Genomic DNA, 15351 nt, shown 5'->3' with positions numbered 1-15351 from the left:
TGCTGTGCAAATCTTGATATTTTAATTCCACCTGCCTCCCTCTTTCCCAGACACTTTCTTTAGCACACTGTTCTAAATAGCTGGTGAGATTACTGCTGTCAGAAACATCACATGGTTATGTGGAAATAGCAGACACAGTAAAATGTCTGTTGTTATTCTGTCTTAGCGTAGTGTCTGTTGCAAGTGCTTTTCTTCCAAGAGGACCTGGGCAGCAGAAAAAGATTTTCCTCCATTCATGCCTGAAGTGGGAAACATTATATAAAACTGGGTTGACAATTGAATTGGAAAATGTGAAAGCCACTATCCAAAAGAATAAAGAAGGCATCAGGTTCACGTTTGGATTGAATTTCTGCACTAAAATGAGGAGAATGGTGATGATTATCGGACTCCACATAAGGAAGAAAGAGATCATCAATACAAACAAAGTCCGCAACAGTCTGAAGTCTTTCTGGGAAATTCGAATGTGATGACCCTCTGAGTAGGCCATGCCACCATGAAGACGTCTCCTTGATTCTTTTGCAATCTGCATTAGAACATAAAAAAAACACCTTTCAGTAAATATATTTTAATTCTTTAAAATTTGTTAGGCAAACTCTGTGATTAGATATCAATAAATTAAAAAATTAGTTTTTTCTGATTAAGAACAGCTCAACAATGAAAAAAATGACACGGGGTGTTGTGGAATCTCCTTTGGAAGTTTGAAAGGGTAGAGTGGATGGCATGAAAATACACATTTTTAAACATGTTTTGGTACCCCCTTTTTTTTCCAGTGAGCCAGATAGCTGTGCTAAATGTACTCACACCTCCACCCAACTTCCTCAGGGAATAGGAATATACAGGTAATCAAAATGTACTTTTTTAAAATGAGAGGCTGTTTTCATATCTGCGATTTTTTAAAATTATTTTTTTTAAGAGTACAGTATCAGCTCCAGGAAAGGCTCTCACCACAACCAGCAGCTTGCAGATGATGTGGACATCACTTTGTCATGCCTGCCTTCCAAATGCTGCTGCATCCAAGGAAAATATGCCAATTGTTTAGAAATGTGCAAGGTACCAAAATAATATGGGACACTCCAGTCAGACTTACAATCAAGGAATATCAAAATTAGCATGTTGCTCTCAGTGAGCACTGAAAGAGGGCGAAATATTATGATGAAGGGGAAATGCTCTCCTGTTCCACCATAACAAAATTAGTAGTTTTGTTTCCTCTTGGGAAAGCAGCATTTAATCCTTACACAAATATGATTTGTATAGTGTTTGAATATTATGGAAAAAAATATTTCTCTTACTGCTTCTCATTTTGCTTTCCCTAATCCAATTACTGTGTTTTTTGAAATGCCAGGAAACTAATTTTGCATGCACACTCATCCACTGTTCTTCCACCTGCACACTGCTTTTTCTCAGATGGGGAAACAATATCAGTTTACAGCAGCTTTTCCCCAACCTGGTGCTCTCCAAATGTGTCAGACTACAACTCCTGTCACCTGCAGCTAATGTGGAATGGACCAATAGTCTGACTCATACCACATCTATATACTGTTTGCTATAAAATATACTAAATCTACAGAAAGTTAATGGATTGCAAATGTTAGCTAGTGCAAAGAACAATGGAGAGGTTCTTCGAAATACAGTTTTATTGTCTTTTAACTTCCAAACATATTCCTTGATGGCAAAATGGAATTCTACAGGGAAGACATAATCTTCTGACGAAGGGAGGATTAAGTCATATGTAACTCTTTAGCACCACCTTCCTGGGAAATGTGTAATATTGACAGCATCTTTCAACAGCGCTGTTTGGCCACCCACAAACAGGAGCAGGGAGAGGAAGTTTCCCGGTGAAAATTCCAGAGTGCTACTTATTTAAAACATATCTTACTCATTTTTCATTGCACAGCAATTGCAGTGCAGGCTTCAACTGAAACAGTATCAAAGTCATAATGCAATGAATAAAAACAAGAAGGTCAGTCGGTCGCAGCCAGCCAACGGAAAATGTCAGTAGCAGCATCAGATTCTGCTAAAACCCTGGGGGAATAACCAAGCCCTTTGCTGGCATCTAAAATGAAAAAAAGCAGGCAGCACATGTATCACAGAGGGGAGGGAATTCTTAAAGTGGGGTACCACTGCCAAGAAGGCTCTCTCGTGCACTGCCATATAGCAGGCTCAGCTAAAGATGGTAAGGCCTCCTTGACAGATCTTAACAAAATGGGTAAGTCTATACGGGACAATCCATTTTTTCAGGGCAGGTAGCAACTTTGGGGTGATTTTCTGGCAGGAAAATGGCATGGAGGAGAAGAGCTGTCAACACCCCCCACACATACCATGGTGCCAGTCTAGATCAGGGTGCTAAGATTGCTTTCAGTTAAGAGTGAGAAGTTGCTGTCCGAATCACATTGTTTAAATAACATACAGTGCTACCTCGGGTTAAGAACTTAATTCATTCTGGAGGTCCGTTCTTAAGCTGAAACTGTTCTTAACCTGAAGCACCACTTTAGCTAATGGGGCCTCCTGCTGCCGCTGTGCCGCCACCGCGTGATTTCTGTTCTCATCCTGAAGCAAAGTTCTTAACCCGAGGTAATATTTCTGGGTTAGCGGAGTCTGTAACCTGAAGCATCTGTAACCTGAAGCGTCTGTAACCTGAGGTACCACTGTACTTAATATAATATGTAGTTTAGCCCTAGATTAATGAAATGTTGAGGATATGAAGTGATAAACAGCTCAGGTTTTGCGACTATTGCAAGTGAACTAGAATAAAACTGTTAAGAACTAGGAAGTGTGCTACTTTTTTGGCTACTTGTGGTTTGTTATTACCATCTCTAAAACTCCATTTACTATGAGAACTCTGATTCAATTTTAATTGTGGATAACTCTATTAGCATCTTTTTAAAAAATGATGATGATGAAAAATACCTGTAAAATCTTTGAATAACTAATTACGATGACTAATCCTGGTATTAAGAAGATCACAGTTGCAAAAGACACATCCCAAGCGATCTCTCCTGAAACGCTGGGCCAGTCCAAGGTGCAAATTAACACTTCCTGCAAGAAAAAGAACAAAATCCCTATAAGTTTTTAGTGTTTGCTTTCACCATTATGTTTGAGAAACACACAGAGGTGCACCTAGAGTCCCTTGTCCTTTGGCAAGGAGCTGTATCAGTGCCTCCCCACGGGGGGGGGGGGGACACTTTAGTGCAATAGACACATCAGAAATTACTACATTTTACATGACCCCAGCACTTGAAGCATCCAGAGTAAAGGTGGGGCAGTGCGGGTAAGTGCGGGGTAAGTGCGGAAAAAATGCATGCCTTTGTGCTGCGGTGCAAGAAGGACGGGAAGATTCTCCTGTTTTTGCTATTGCTGCAACAACAGTGGCACATCTCCACACACATATACGTCATACACTTCGTAGTTTGATAGGTGGTTTTTGAGCTTCCCCCCTAGGTACGCCTCTGTCAACACGCTCTGGCTTGGTGCCTGTTTTTAGAACAGATAACCACCAACCAAACAAGATCTACGGAAATAGTTAATGATCAAAATATCTTTATGATTTTAACCTGGAACATATTCAGATAAAAGAGTACTCACAAGATTTGGCAAACAAAACAAACAAACAAGCAAGCAAACAAAAAAATCCTCCAAAAACCTACAATTTGAACCGTTATGACAATGTGATGAAATAGTTTAACAAATACTAGAAGCTAATGTCATACCTGACCTCATCTTACTAGCATTAAATGTGATTTCCTTGCAAAGACAGCTGGCAAGGCGGACAAAAAATGGGAACGTAATCTAATTATTTGCTGATGATGACTCTCTCCTGTTATCTCCTGTGGTCTATGCGGTCATCTTACATGTCCACATAAACATCTGCTTTTCAAGCAATGCATAGGTACAACAGAGCTTGTGTGTTCTTGTGTGAAAGATACAATATGTATTGTAGAACATGGGACAAATGAAGAGTTTTGCAAAGGCTAGTCACCAATTCAATTCTAAACTTAACTTTGCGCATGTTGTGCTCCTCCCATAGTCACTGAAAGTTGAAAGGTTAACAGGCAAACTGAGGAGAAACTTTCATTGCTTTTTTGGCAAATAAATCCGATACTTAAATAGCACCAAGTCAGTTGATAAAAAATAGTATTTATTATGAATTCTTAAGAAATTCCTAAATTTTAATGTTTTTTCTTAATCTGACAATCAAGGTGCATCATGCCTGTGATTAATTAAAGAAAAGTCAGACATAGGTGCATGCTACCCTTTTTTCTCTGGGTCATACTTTTAAAATTTGCTCACCCCACAACATATTTCTTTATTGATAAGAAATACATTGTAAAACAAAAAGAAATAACTCCTAGCAGTACTTGACTTGTAACACAGAACACAACTACTTGAATCTTCTTGAATCTTCCTGCCACATTGGCCATCCTCTGCTGCCACACCCTTTGAGAACCACTGGCGTAATGTATAGTCTGGAACTCAAGGGAGCTGCTTATGCCAGGTCAGAGTGTTAAACAGTGGTAAACGGTGTTTCTGTGCGCTCTGGCACTCATCACAGTGTCCTGTTGCACCAGAAGTGGTTTAGTCATGCTGGCCACATGACCCAGAAAGCTGTCTGTGGACAAACGCTGGCTCCCTCAGACTGAAAGCGAGATGAGCGCCACAGCCCCATAGTCGCCTTTGACTGGACTTAATCATCTGGGGTCCTTTACTTTCATCTGTCTACACTGACTGGCATTGACTCTCCAGGGTTTCAAACAGGGATCTTTCACAGTCCTACCTGGAGGTGTCAGGGATTTAATATGGGACCTTTTGCATGAGCTTCACAACTGAGGGCTTACCCACACTTCCACTTGTGTAGAAAACACAGGTTTGTGTGGTTTCCCCTTTTCCCCCTTGCTCCACTCCTTTCCCAGGTAAAACCTGCTCTTTAGCCATGCATCAATTACTAATCCCGAAAGGGACTCTTTAATTTATCCGAATTTAATTACCCATTGATGTGGCATCCCTCGAAGTGTTCAAGTCAGCTTGCATGATTCAAAATCACAAAAACCCATTTATTTGCACCTACGCCAACTCCTTTGATACGCCTACTCACTATGTACTCTCAGTGAAGGACTCAAAGGATTTGATAATAACCAGCCTTGCCTTAGGAGAGCACCACTGAAATCTCAGCAACACCTGTGCTTTTCCTGAAGCCCTGTATGCCAGAGACAGTTATCGGGCCATTTACCATTGGTCTCTAGAATATAGGGTTTTCTCCCACTTTCTGCTTTCATGTCTTAAATGTTTTTTGGGCTTGACAAAGCCAACCAAGCAGTGGACGCATGTTGCCATGTTCTCCTGCATGGCCCTTAAAGTTTATGGAGAAGAGATACCATGGTGGAGAATAACAGCCTCTTGATAAAAGCAAACAACAGCAGTCAGCCAGCCCTACAAATCCATCATCTTCAAATGAGAACACTCCTCTTTGTTCAGATTGGCACAGCCCCAAAAGAATACAAGAGGTGTTGCTTGTTTGAAGGGAAAAAATAGCTTCATAGACTACAGAAGATTTTTATGAGATTTCTGCTGTCTCTTGTCCCTCCACACAATTCACAACAATAGGGGTAGCCAACAGTGTACCCTCCAGATGTTATTGGTCTCCAATTCCCAGCAACATGGTCAATGGCGGTGGATGATGGAAGCTGGAGTCCAACACCATCTGAAGGAACCACCTTGGCTATCCCTGCAAAATCAGTCTCCGACATCTCCCATGTTATATCTCCCTATTCTGACCAATAGAGATGTGAAATATCTAATCTGAAACTATGCAAAAGCACAGGAAGCATGAATTATCTTCAAAACCATTCTAAAGTCGAAGGCTACAATCCTATGCACACTTACCTGAGGCACTTCTTGGATGCATTTTCAAAGTGTGCATAGCTGACTCTATAACCATTTATATGCGGAGGGGCTGCACTGGATTGTTAACAAACCCAAACAGCGGACTATATTGAGGGTTCACAGCTCAAACGATAAGCAAAGGGAGATTTATTGGCTGCCCCTTACAATAGGAGCAATCTGAAATTATATCTCCTCTCCATCTGTTCTGCAGATTCACCATAGTCCAAGCTTGCAGAACTTTTGGAATATCTACATAGTTTGGCTTTACAGGGACAGTTGACCTATCTGCAATGGTGTTCTGACTTAACTGAATTGTATTTTTAAGCTTTTCAATTGTTATTCACCCCAAACCTTTAGGTGGGGGTGGAATAGATCATTACTTTGAAACCAATAAATCTCTCTCTTTGTGGAACTAACTTCACATGGACCAATTATCCATTAACACCTATTTCAACACTTCATTGTGCAATCAAGTTAGATTCCTCACTTGCACTTCCAGTACATAATTGGGGGGTGAATTTGGGAGACCACCAATGAGCATTCCTCGAAGGCAGGACACCTGGGTTGTTAGTCCCCCCCCCCCCAAATCAACATGTAGCATGGGATTTTGCAGGTGTGCCCTAAGAAATATATAATAGCAGACTGCTTCTGTAAATGTTTCACGTGACATGAGCCCCACTGAGTTCAATGGTGTTGTCCCCAAGTGCATAAACCTATAGCCAGACTTTCTGAGCCAACTTCTTACTGGTGTGGGTGGGAGGAACTGTGCCTAACGGGAAAGGCTAATATCATACGCAGACTTAATCGAAAGCAAGTTGCACAAAAATCAGTGGCATGCCAGTAAATGTGTGTTGGGATCTGGGCAGTAAAAGGGTTGCCTTTTGTAAAAAAAAAAAAAGACCGCCTTGTCTGTTTTATAGGGTCAGCTCACCTGGTGCTTTCCGGGCAGCGGCTGGACTGTGAAGAAAAGGCAGAGGGGCAGGGTGGCCAGCGCCGAGACGACCCAGATGAGCAGCAGGAGTCCGGCCACCAGCCTGCCTCTGTAGGCCCTGGAGGGCCGGAGCCGGACGATGCTGACCACGCGCTCCAGGCTGACGGCGGCCAGCGAGAGGATGGTGACGCTGCCGCTGAGCCCCATCATGTAGAAGAGCAGGTGGCAAACGGCGTGACCCATGGTCCAGCTCTCGGTCCAGCGCACCACGGCGATGATGGGGATGGCGCTGATGAAGAACAGGTCGGCGCAGAAGAGGTTGAGCACCAGGCAGCTGGCCACGCTCAGCCTCCGCTTGCGGCGCGCCAGGAGCCGGATGGCGCACGCGTTGGCCGCCAGAGCCAGCGCGAAGATGCACGCCAGCACCGCCGTCTCCAGGGCGCTGAGCGCCACGCGGCTGGCGCCCCTGAACTCCGAGAAGAAGGGGAAGAAGTCCGTGCGGTTCCCTGCGGGGGTCGTCCCAGCCCCGGGCATCGGGGGGAGGGCGCCCAGGGCATGAGGCAGCCTGGCCGAGCCGAGAAGGAGCCCTATCTCTCTCGCGCGCCCCGACGGGGCGCCACAGGGCAGCTGGCCAAACACGCGGCCGCCGCCTCCTCCTTCCCTCCGGGCAAGTTGGGATAGGACCGTGCACCTTGCTGACTCCTCTGAAACGAGGAAGTGCTAGGAGGAGGCTAGGAGCTAAATAGTGGTGCTGGCCGGCGACAGAAGGAGGGATTTATGAGCAAGGGACTATATATGACAGGAAGGCACCAAGGCCTCCTTGGCTGCGAGCCACCAGTTGCTGAGCAAGCTTCCTCAGTTGGCAGTAATGGGCATGCGGGGAATGAATGGCCATTGGAACCTAACGACAACAAACTGAACCGGGTACATTAGATGAACCATAAAAGACCGGTGGGAATTGTTGGGGTTGAGAGACCATTGTGGGCATCCTTGGAATGATATGGGCCTAGGAAGATGGGAACTAAGGCATCAGAGCAAAGGGTGTTAAACAGAACCAGTTTGGTGTAAAGTTGAGTGCCAGATCAGAACAATGGTGGCTTGAGGGAGACAAATAAGATCAGTAGAATGAGGGATCCTGGGTGAAAATACTGCAGTGCAGTAGGAGAGATTTACAGCTCATTCCCTAGCCATGTCTACTCAGAAGTAAGCTCCATTAGTTCAATGGAGACTACTTCCAGAAATGTGTGTATCGGATTGCAGCCTTAAAATACCACTGGGCTCTGTTTTTACGCTTCAGATATTTCACCTGTTACTTTTCTGGAAGTGGAATGAAGTGGGGTGGAATATTCAGTTAGAAGTTATTATTGCTAGTATTCATATTAATTTTATTGCCCACCTTTCCACTTGTCTTCCCTCCCTCCATCAGCAGGTCCCAGCGCAGATTGCATACAATTTAAAATCCAGAGGTAAAAATGGTGCCATTACAGGAATAGGGATTCCTATATCAGTGGGGGCTGTCATTCCTCTCAGGATTCCCTATTTAGAGTCATATAACAGTTTTTTAGTCAAAAACCCTATTTAGTCTGCAGATTTCCCATATCTTCCCAATCATGCTTATATTATCATTCGTGCTCACCCTGTTTGCTTAAAATGGCCATTGATTTTATCAGGTCTCCTGTAGTCTGTAAGGAAGATGCTTATTAATTTGAAATTTTCAGCAAGCTAGATTTTATTTGTCTGCTTAATAAAATGTAGTAGTAGAAGAAGAAATCATAAAATCATAGAATTATAGATTTGGAAGGGATCCTGATGGTCATCTATTCCAATCCCCCAATGCAGGCCATCTGACCTCTGCTCAGCAACCTCCAAGGAAGGAAGGTTCGCCATGTCTTCTGGGAGCCTATTCCACTGCTGAACAGCTATTACTCCTAACAGAAAGTTCTTCCTGATATTTAGTCAGGATCTCTTTTCTTGTAACTTGGTTTGGGCCTTAGAACATTCTAAGACATTTGAGAACATTTGAAAACATTCCCACCCCACCCCACCCCCCAAAAAATGTTAGTGACTTTCTCTATTCAGGCTGAAGTGCAAATATATCTTAAGAGTATGAGGCGTGCAAATGGACTCATGTTTCGTTTGTGGGCTTCCTATAGTCATCTAGCTGGCCACTGTGGGAACAAATGCCCAACTATATGCGCCTTTAGTCTGATTCAACAGGGCCCTTCTTATATTTACATGGCAAATTATTATGAATATTGCATTACTATCACCAATTGCCTCTACACAGTTTATTTTACGTTGCTTGTGGTAATGGACTGAATGGAAGTTCATGCTTTGTTGCAGAGTGCTCATGTGATTACTTGGCAGGACACTTCAATCCAGGCTAGTAGCTCACACACGAGTGACCTGATGCACACTTTGAAGTTGCGTATCTTGCCCTCAGTTGACCCCAAATCTCCCTCTTATAAAATTTCCACACCATCATTTAACTGTCAAGGTGGTGCAATTCAGCAATGCAGTTATCCAGTCCACAGCAGTCAGGCTAGATTGATCCCTGCTTCACCCATACCCTGTTCCTTAACTGCATTGAACCTCTTTTATTGATGATCTCACAAGCTCAAGAATACAATGGGTTCCACCACCCCATATTGACACGGGCTTTGTGGTCAGGCTGCAAACTGTTCTTTGCTGGGTGCGTGATTTGCGTGAAACCCAATCAACACAAAAAACCAGTGACAGTTATCAGACTGTTTACCATCATCGGTCTCTACAGCCACAGCAGGCACTGTAACTCTCCATCAATTTGACTTCACTCCTGAAAGTGCTCCGTTCCATTGTCTCCTGAGGCAGACGGATGCCAGCCCATCTAAGAAAAGCTACAACAACCCACAGTTGCTCTGTTTAGGCATTTGGGGCCTGGAAGTGCATTTTTATGGAACCCAACCCTGGGTGATCAAGCTCTCATTCTGTGTATCTCTCTTATAATGAGTTGACATAGCACTGCCACCTTAACAGGTGTATTATGCTGTTCAATGTTTACAAAGTGCTTTTACATCATTGTATTTGTGGTGTTGATTTTTAGTCATAGCAAGAGTTCATTCAAAAGGCAGTTGAGATTAGCAGTTGAGTTTCAAGAAACACAGAGGAAGTAAGGCAATATCCTTACAGCACTAACGTTGGAACGTCTGAAGCTGTCTTGTAGAGTCCATCCATTGGGCCATCTAGACCACCCTCCCCCAAACTGGCATTCTCCAGCTGTGTTGGCTGGGGCTGATGGGAATTGTAGTCCAAAATATCTGGATGGCATCAGGTTGCAGAAGGTCTATCGGCAGCCGGTTGTAGCTCAGTAGTAGAGCAACTGCTTTGCATGCAGAAGGTCATTTGCCTTTCCAGGTAGGGCTGAGAATATGCCCAGTCTAGAGTCCTGGAGAGCTGTTGCCAGCAAAGTGTTGACAGTACTGAGCTACATGGACCAATTCAGCATAAAGGAGCTTCCTAGACCAGTAGTGTCTATCTGATTGACAGCAGCTTGCCAAGTTATCTGCTGAGATTCTTTAACTGGATTCAGTTTGGGCCCTCATTAATTGAAAGCATGTGCCCTACCACTAAGGCACAAATCCTTCAATAATAGAAAGCTTAGGAGTTACACAGAACTCTTTTGCCAACCTGCTTTACAGAGCTTTCAGAATGAACATCACATTTTATTTTATTTTATCTGTTGCTGCTCAGTCAAATCAGGGCATCTTGTTAGGGTGTTTTGTTTTGTTTTTAAAAACCCTTTTGATAAATGATTAATAATGCCCCCCCATGTGAATATAGTTTCTCTTGTTCCCCATGTTTGAATTACCGTATAATATACCATAACAATGCTGAAGCGCTTAGATTGTAAAACTGCTCCGATCCATTCCATTCTACAGCTTGTCTTGAAAACCTGGATTTATGGTAAGCGGTATTTCTTTTTCCTTTTACAGAAGCATGTGAGACAAACTGTTTTAAAGTGTGTGGAAATGAGTGAAAGGCTTGCATATAGCAGTGTTATTCACATACTTTTACAGGGAAGTACATCTTGTTGGGCTCAATGAGAATTATTCCCAGGTAAGCGTGTATAGATTGCAGTCTCGGTCTTTGGGAAATGTATGTTTGCCTAGAGGCGTTAAGTCTGTGTAGGCTTTGAAGACGTTGTGTTCTTGGTGCTTTCATACTCCTTTACATGTGAGGGGTGACACATAGCATCTTTAAATATTTGTGGTGTTTGGCGTGACATATTAAACTCTACCCATAAAGAAGGCAGAGTCCTTTTCAGCTGGCCTTCAAGGGCTGTGAAAAAGAAATTGTTTATTGCATTCCATGCATGAAGGCATTCAGTCCTTTATTTGCATGCAGCAAATAAGAGCAGGCCAGCTCAGTTCTTTTTCACCGTCTTAAGGCAAACAGATGGCAGAGATATACTGAATATGAAGAAGCAGATGGCGAGCAGTTGACATGGTGACGAGGGTAGGCTGGCTGAGTTTGAAAATAGTTGTGCAGGAATAGGTAGGTCACTGGCCTAGGAGAGGGGGGCGGAATAATTCTTCCCCCTCCTAAAGTTTCTCAGTTGAATCTTTCCCACAGGTTAAAGTGCTGCATTTCTCATTAAAGTTCTAGAGAGGGCCTGGTGTGGAAGATTGCATCATACTATTAACTATCTGAAACAGAGGAGCATCCTATGTTATTTGGGGTCTGAAGCAACATTATCTGCATTTCCATTTATAAACAAAGCATGTTTCAAATGAGCAGGGAAGGCTTTATGGAAGATGGATGATGTGCATCAGTGGACTTCTGTTGTGCAGGCAAGATGGACATGGATGTTGCCCACAGTTTGCATCTTAGAGGCCTAAAAATAACTTTTGATGACGGCAGGTTAACACACCTGGGCAAAGACAATCCTAGTGCTGTTTGGTTGGTTGAAGGGAAAAGAACAACAAACACGTTCAACCTGACTTAAGCTGAGGTCAGTGATGGGTAGCACCAAACCAGCTGATGGGTGGGAGCCTTTATACATCAAATTCTTACCTCTTCCCTGTTCCATGAGTTGCCTTTAAAACCACACTAAGACTAAGTTCTTCAGGCAAGCTGTATCAATAATTACTATCTGTGTGACTTTAGCTTTAAGACAAATGTATTTTGTTTTAGGGAATGTTGCCTCTCGCGTGATTCTCCCAGCTCAGTCAATGGGTACTTAGGTCTTTTTTGTTTGCTTTAGTTTTATAGATTTATATGCCACGTTTCAGTGGAAGTATTTCCAGGGCAACGACGCAGTCTGCAGATAAAATAGAACATGCAAGAATAAGAAAGCAGGCGGAACCAGTATTAAAATAATCAAAAGCAGATAAAAGGCTGCACTGGAAATGCATCAAAACAGGTGACAGGCAAGCCTGGGGGCAGTGGTGTTGTGGCATCTGATGGAGCCTCTCAAATTACCAACCAGCTCTTCTCAGATAGCAGAGAAACCTGGAGGGATTCCAAAGATGGCCCAGGTTCGTCAGCAGGTTGATATGGCAATAGATGCCCCTTCCGCTTTTCAAGTCTGAAGCAGCATAAGGGCTCTTGAAGGTAAGCACCAGCACTTGGGACTGATCTTGGAAATGGACCAAGAAGCCAGCTGAGCTGTTTAAGCACGACAAAAATGTTCCCAACACTTCCTTTTTGTTAGCTGCGGCAGCTGTATTCTGAACTAACTGCCATTTCTGAGCAGTCTTTGCCACCTTCAAGGGCAGCCCTGTATTCAACGTGTTGCAGTGGTTTAATCTGGAGATTGCCAAACCATAGACACCTAATGGCCAAGCTCTTCCTATCTATGAATGGCTTCAGCTGGCAAAAGGTGCTCCATATCACTTGAGCTTCCAGGGACAACACTAGATCTGTGTGTCTCTCCAGAAGACAAATCCTTTGGGGAGGGGAGGGTTGTACATGTTGGAAACCACCTCCCTGAACAGTCCTGCCTGCCTGCTCAGCAATGGTACCTCCATCTTGTCAGCTTTGAACATCAGTTTACTGACTCTTATCCAGTTCATTATTGATTTGACATTTTTGATGATTCTCAGCTCTGAATTCTCAAGACAGCCTCACTATAAACAGTTTCATGCAGAGGTTGTAAATGCTACGGGGTGAGTGACAATGCCCCAGCATCACCTTCTAGAATTGACAACCCAGTTGTATATAAAGCCACTGAGAGGTACAAGAGAAACAACATGTTCTCAGTCCCCATCATCCTAACATCGGTTTGATGACTATCAGAATACAAGGAATTTTGTCAGCTCTTGACAACACACGTTTTGACAAGTATTCCCCTGATATACTGGCTTGAACTTCCTGCTCGATTGCTGTTTTAACTGTTATGTTGTTGGGCGTGTATATTATACATTTGAACTATGAATGTTTTGAGAGTTTGGGTGAAATTGTTTTACTACAGATTTTAATTATGGGTCGCATTATTTCTATTGAGTTTTATACCTGTTATTTTGTGGTTGGTCGTTTCACGTTTTTGAACCACCTTGGTATTTCTTCTTGAAATGAAAGGCAGTAGATAAATTCATTTAATGCTACTAATAGTTTACATAAGGCAGCAGACAGCTTCCCTGCTAAAATCAGGTCTGAAGCTAGATTTAAATTGACCCAGGTAATAAGTCTCCTCCGGGCAATGAGTGAGCATAAGGCCTGGTAATGAAAAGGTATCCAATGGCAACAGGTATAACATATTCCTGCCCTGCCTCCAAATCCTTGTCATAAAGGTTTACATACATGCTTACTAATGGGACTCCCTGATCAACACAAGCCTACACACTTATTGCTACATTTGTTAGCATTGGAAATGCTACAAAACCGTTTTGGCCACAGCATTACACCTCTGCAAAGCTAAACTAATGAAATGTTCTATAAAGTGACTTGAGAATTTGGACCTGGGATGGTACCTTGCATCTCTTTATGCTTGCTTAATACTTCAATACAGTAGTAGAACTCCAAGGCTTTAATAAAAAGCTGAATTATTTAGTGTCAGTATAGTTTCTTTGAGTAGGGTGTGTGGGCAATTCAAGGATATTAAGTTATATTAGTATTACTTATCGTTTACTTTTGGGAATCATAAATCTATATTTGAACAGATTGAGTTTATCATGAGAATTTGAAACCAAAACTTAGTTGCATAATCCACTGCATTCTGCGTAACGAAAGCTAGACAGAAGATAACGTGCGCCAACTGGGTCAGTTTGTTCCAGTCAGGTAAAAATTAGCTTTTCCTCAAGCTTGGTAGATTTTTACCATGGAAAGCTACCTGGGTAAATACTATGCCAATCTTGGGCCTGCCCTCTTTTCAGAACAGTACAAAGCACATTTGTCACTGACAACCCCTAATACCTTAACGTTCCGGAAGGCAACATTGAGGGGAGAAGTGTCAAAGTCAGCTGGTTTACAGAATAAATTTCCTAATCATGAGCAATAGAAACACACAAAACTGTACCACTGCCTTAGCCAATCCTTCATCTGTTTTGGGCTATTATTTCCATCAGCTCCAGCCAGCATTGACATGTTAGCTGAAGCTAATGGGAATAATCCAAAACCTCGGGAAGGCCTCAGGTTGGCAAAAGCTGTCCTACATCAAGAAAGTGAATTTCTGTTGGGGGAGAATCAATACTACACACTTTTCTTTCTTTTTTGCAGAACCCAGCTCCACTCAGAAGTCTTGAGTGTACTATCTTTCTCCAGAGAAGAAGCACATTTTGGCACTAACCCAGAAGAACAGTCCTTTAACAATACTACATTACCGTGTCTCCCAACTGGCTGATAAATAAGCCTACTAACAATGCTTTTCCAATGAATATGGTGTTCCAAGTAGGCCAACACCACGTATAACACAGAATATACATATTAATAATTTTTTGTGAGAGTACCATTTACTGTTAATGGAGTAGCATACAGTACACTTTCTTTTCCTCTGTATCCTGTGGGCTTAGTTTCTCTGAAATGAGTCCTTCTGACCCAATGGGGCTCATAAGAGAAAATGGGCAATCTACAGGCTGCATACAGCCCTCCCACATCCTTTGTTCTACATCAAAGAAGCTACTGTATTTTGCTGCTGCCCTAAAGCAGCAACAAAAAATGTCCATCTAGGAGACAGGCATTTCTGGGCACATTCTGCCCATGCACAAAGCCCTGTCAGAGTGGCCATTCCAGACATTGTTGTTTTTCAAGATATATTTTTATCTGCAGCAGTTCTTCTTATGGTTCAACTTGACAGTTTTGTGTAGGAATCACTGCTTGATTCTGGTGAAGGCAGGCAGGTTTGCAATGTTTTGGATGGATGGGTGTGTGTGTGTGAGAGAGAGAGAGAGAGAGAGAGAGAGAGAGAGAGAGATGGAGTGTCTCGCTTTTTGATTGGTCTTGTCTGCCACTTGGGATATGTGGTCCTCCCGCAAACATAACCCCCCACCCGAAAACGTGGCACTTGATCCTGAAATGTTTGTCCACTCCTGATTTAAGGCAATCATATGTTTCAGGGATATAAGAGG

The 15351-nt window shown here is 42.9% G+C and overlaps 1 protein-coding gene across 1 annotated transcript; it reads right to left on the bottom strand.

Moving 5' to 3' along the window:
* FFAR4 (free fatty acid receptor 4) lies at positions 1-7508 on the bottom strand. The gene is made up of 3 exons (XM_081007373.1): positions 6809-7508; positions 2908-3036; positions 1-523 (listed from the first exon to the last, which is right to left on the bottom strand). Exons 1-3 carry the CDS (start codon positions 7340-7342, stop codon positions 116-118), a joined length of 1071 nt encoding a protein of 356 aa, XP_080863499.1. The 5' UTR covers positions 7343-7508; the 3' UTR covers positions 1-115.
* Positions 7509-15351: the final 7843 nt, after the last annotated feature.

The sequence above is a fragment of the Podarcis pityusensis genome (genome assembly GCF_964106645.2).
Source record: "Podarcis pityusensis genome assembly, chromosome: 5".
NCBI classification, from domain to species: Eukaryota; Metazoa; Chordata; class Lepidosauria; order Squamata; family Lacertidae; genus Podarcis; species Podarcis pityusensis.
Note: the sequence above shows the minus strand (reverse complement) of the source record. Positions and strands in the feature narration are given on the sequence as shown.

Coding starts and splice junctions, on each gene's coding strand:
- FFAR4 (XM_081007373.1), bottom strand. CDS start 7,342: ATGCCCGGGGCTGGGACGACCCCCGCAGGGAACCGCACGGACTTCTTC. Junction 3,037..6,808: donor CGCTGCCCGGAAAGCACCAG/GTGAGCTGACCC, acceptor TTTTTCTTGCAG/GAAGTGTTAATTTGCACCTT. Junction 524..2,907: donor GTTATTCAAAGATTTTACAG/GTATTTTTCATC, acceptor GTTCTAATGCAG/ATTGCAAAAGAATCAAGGAG.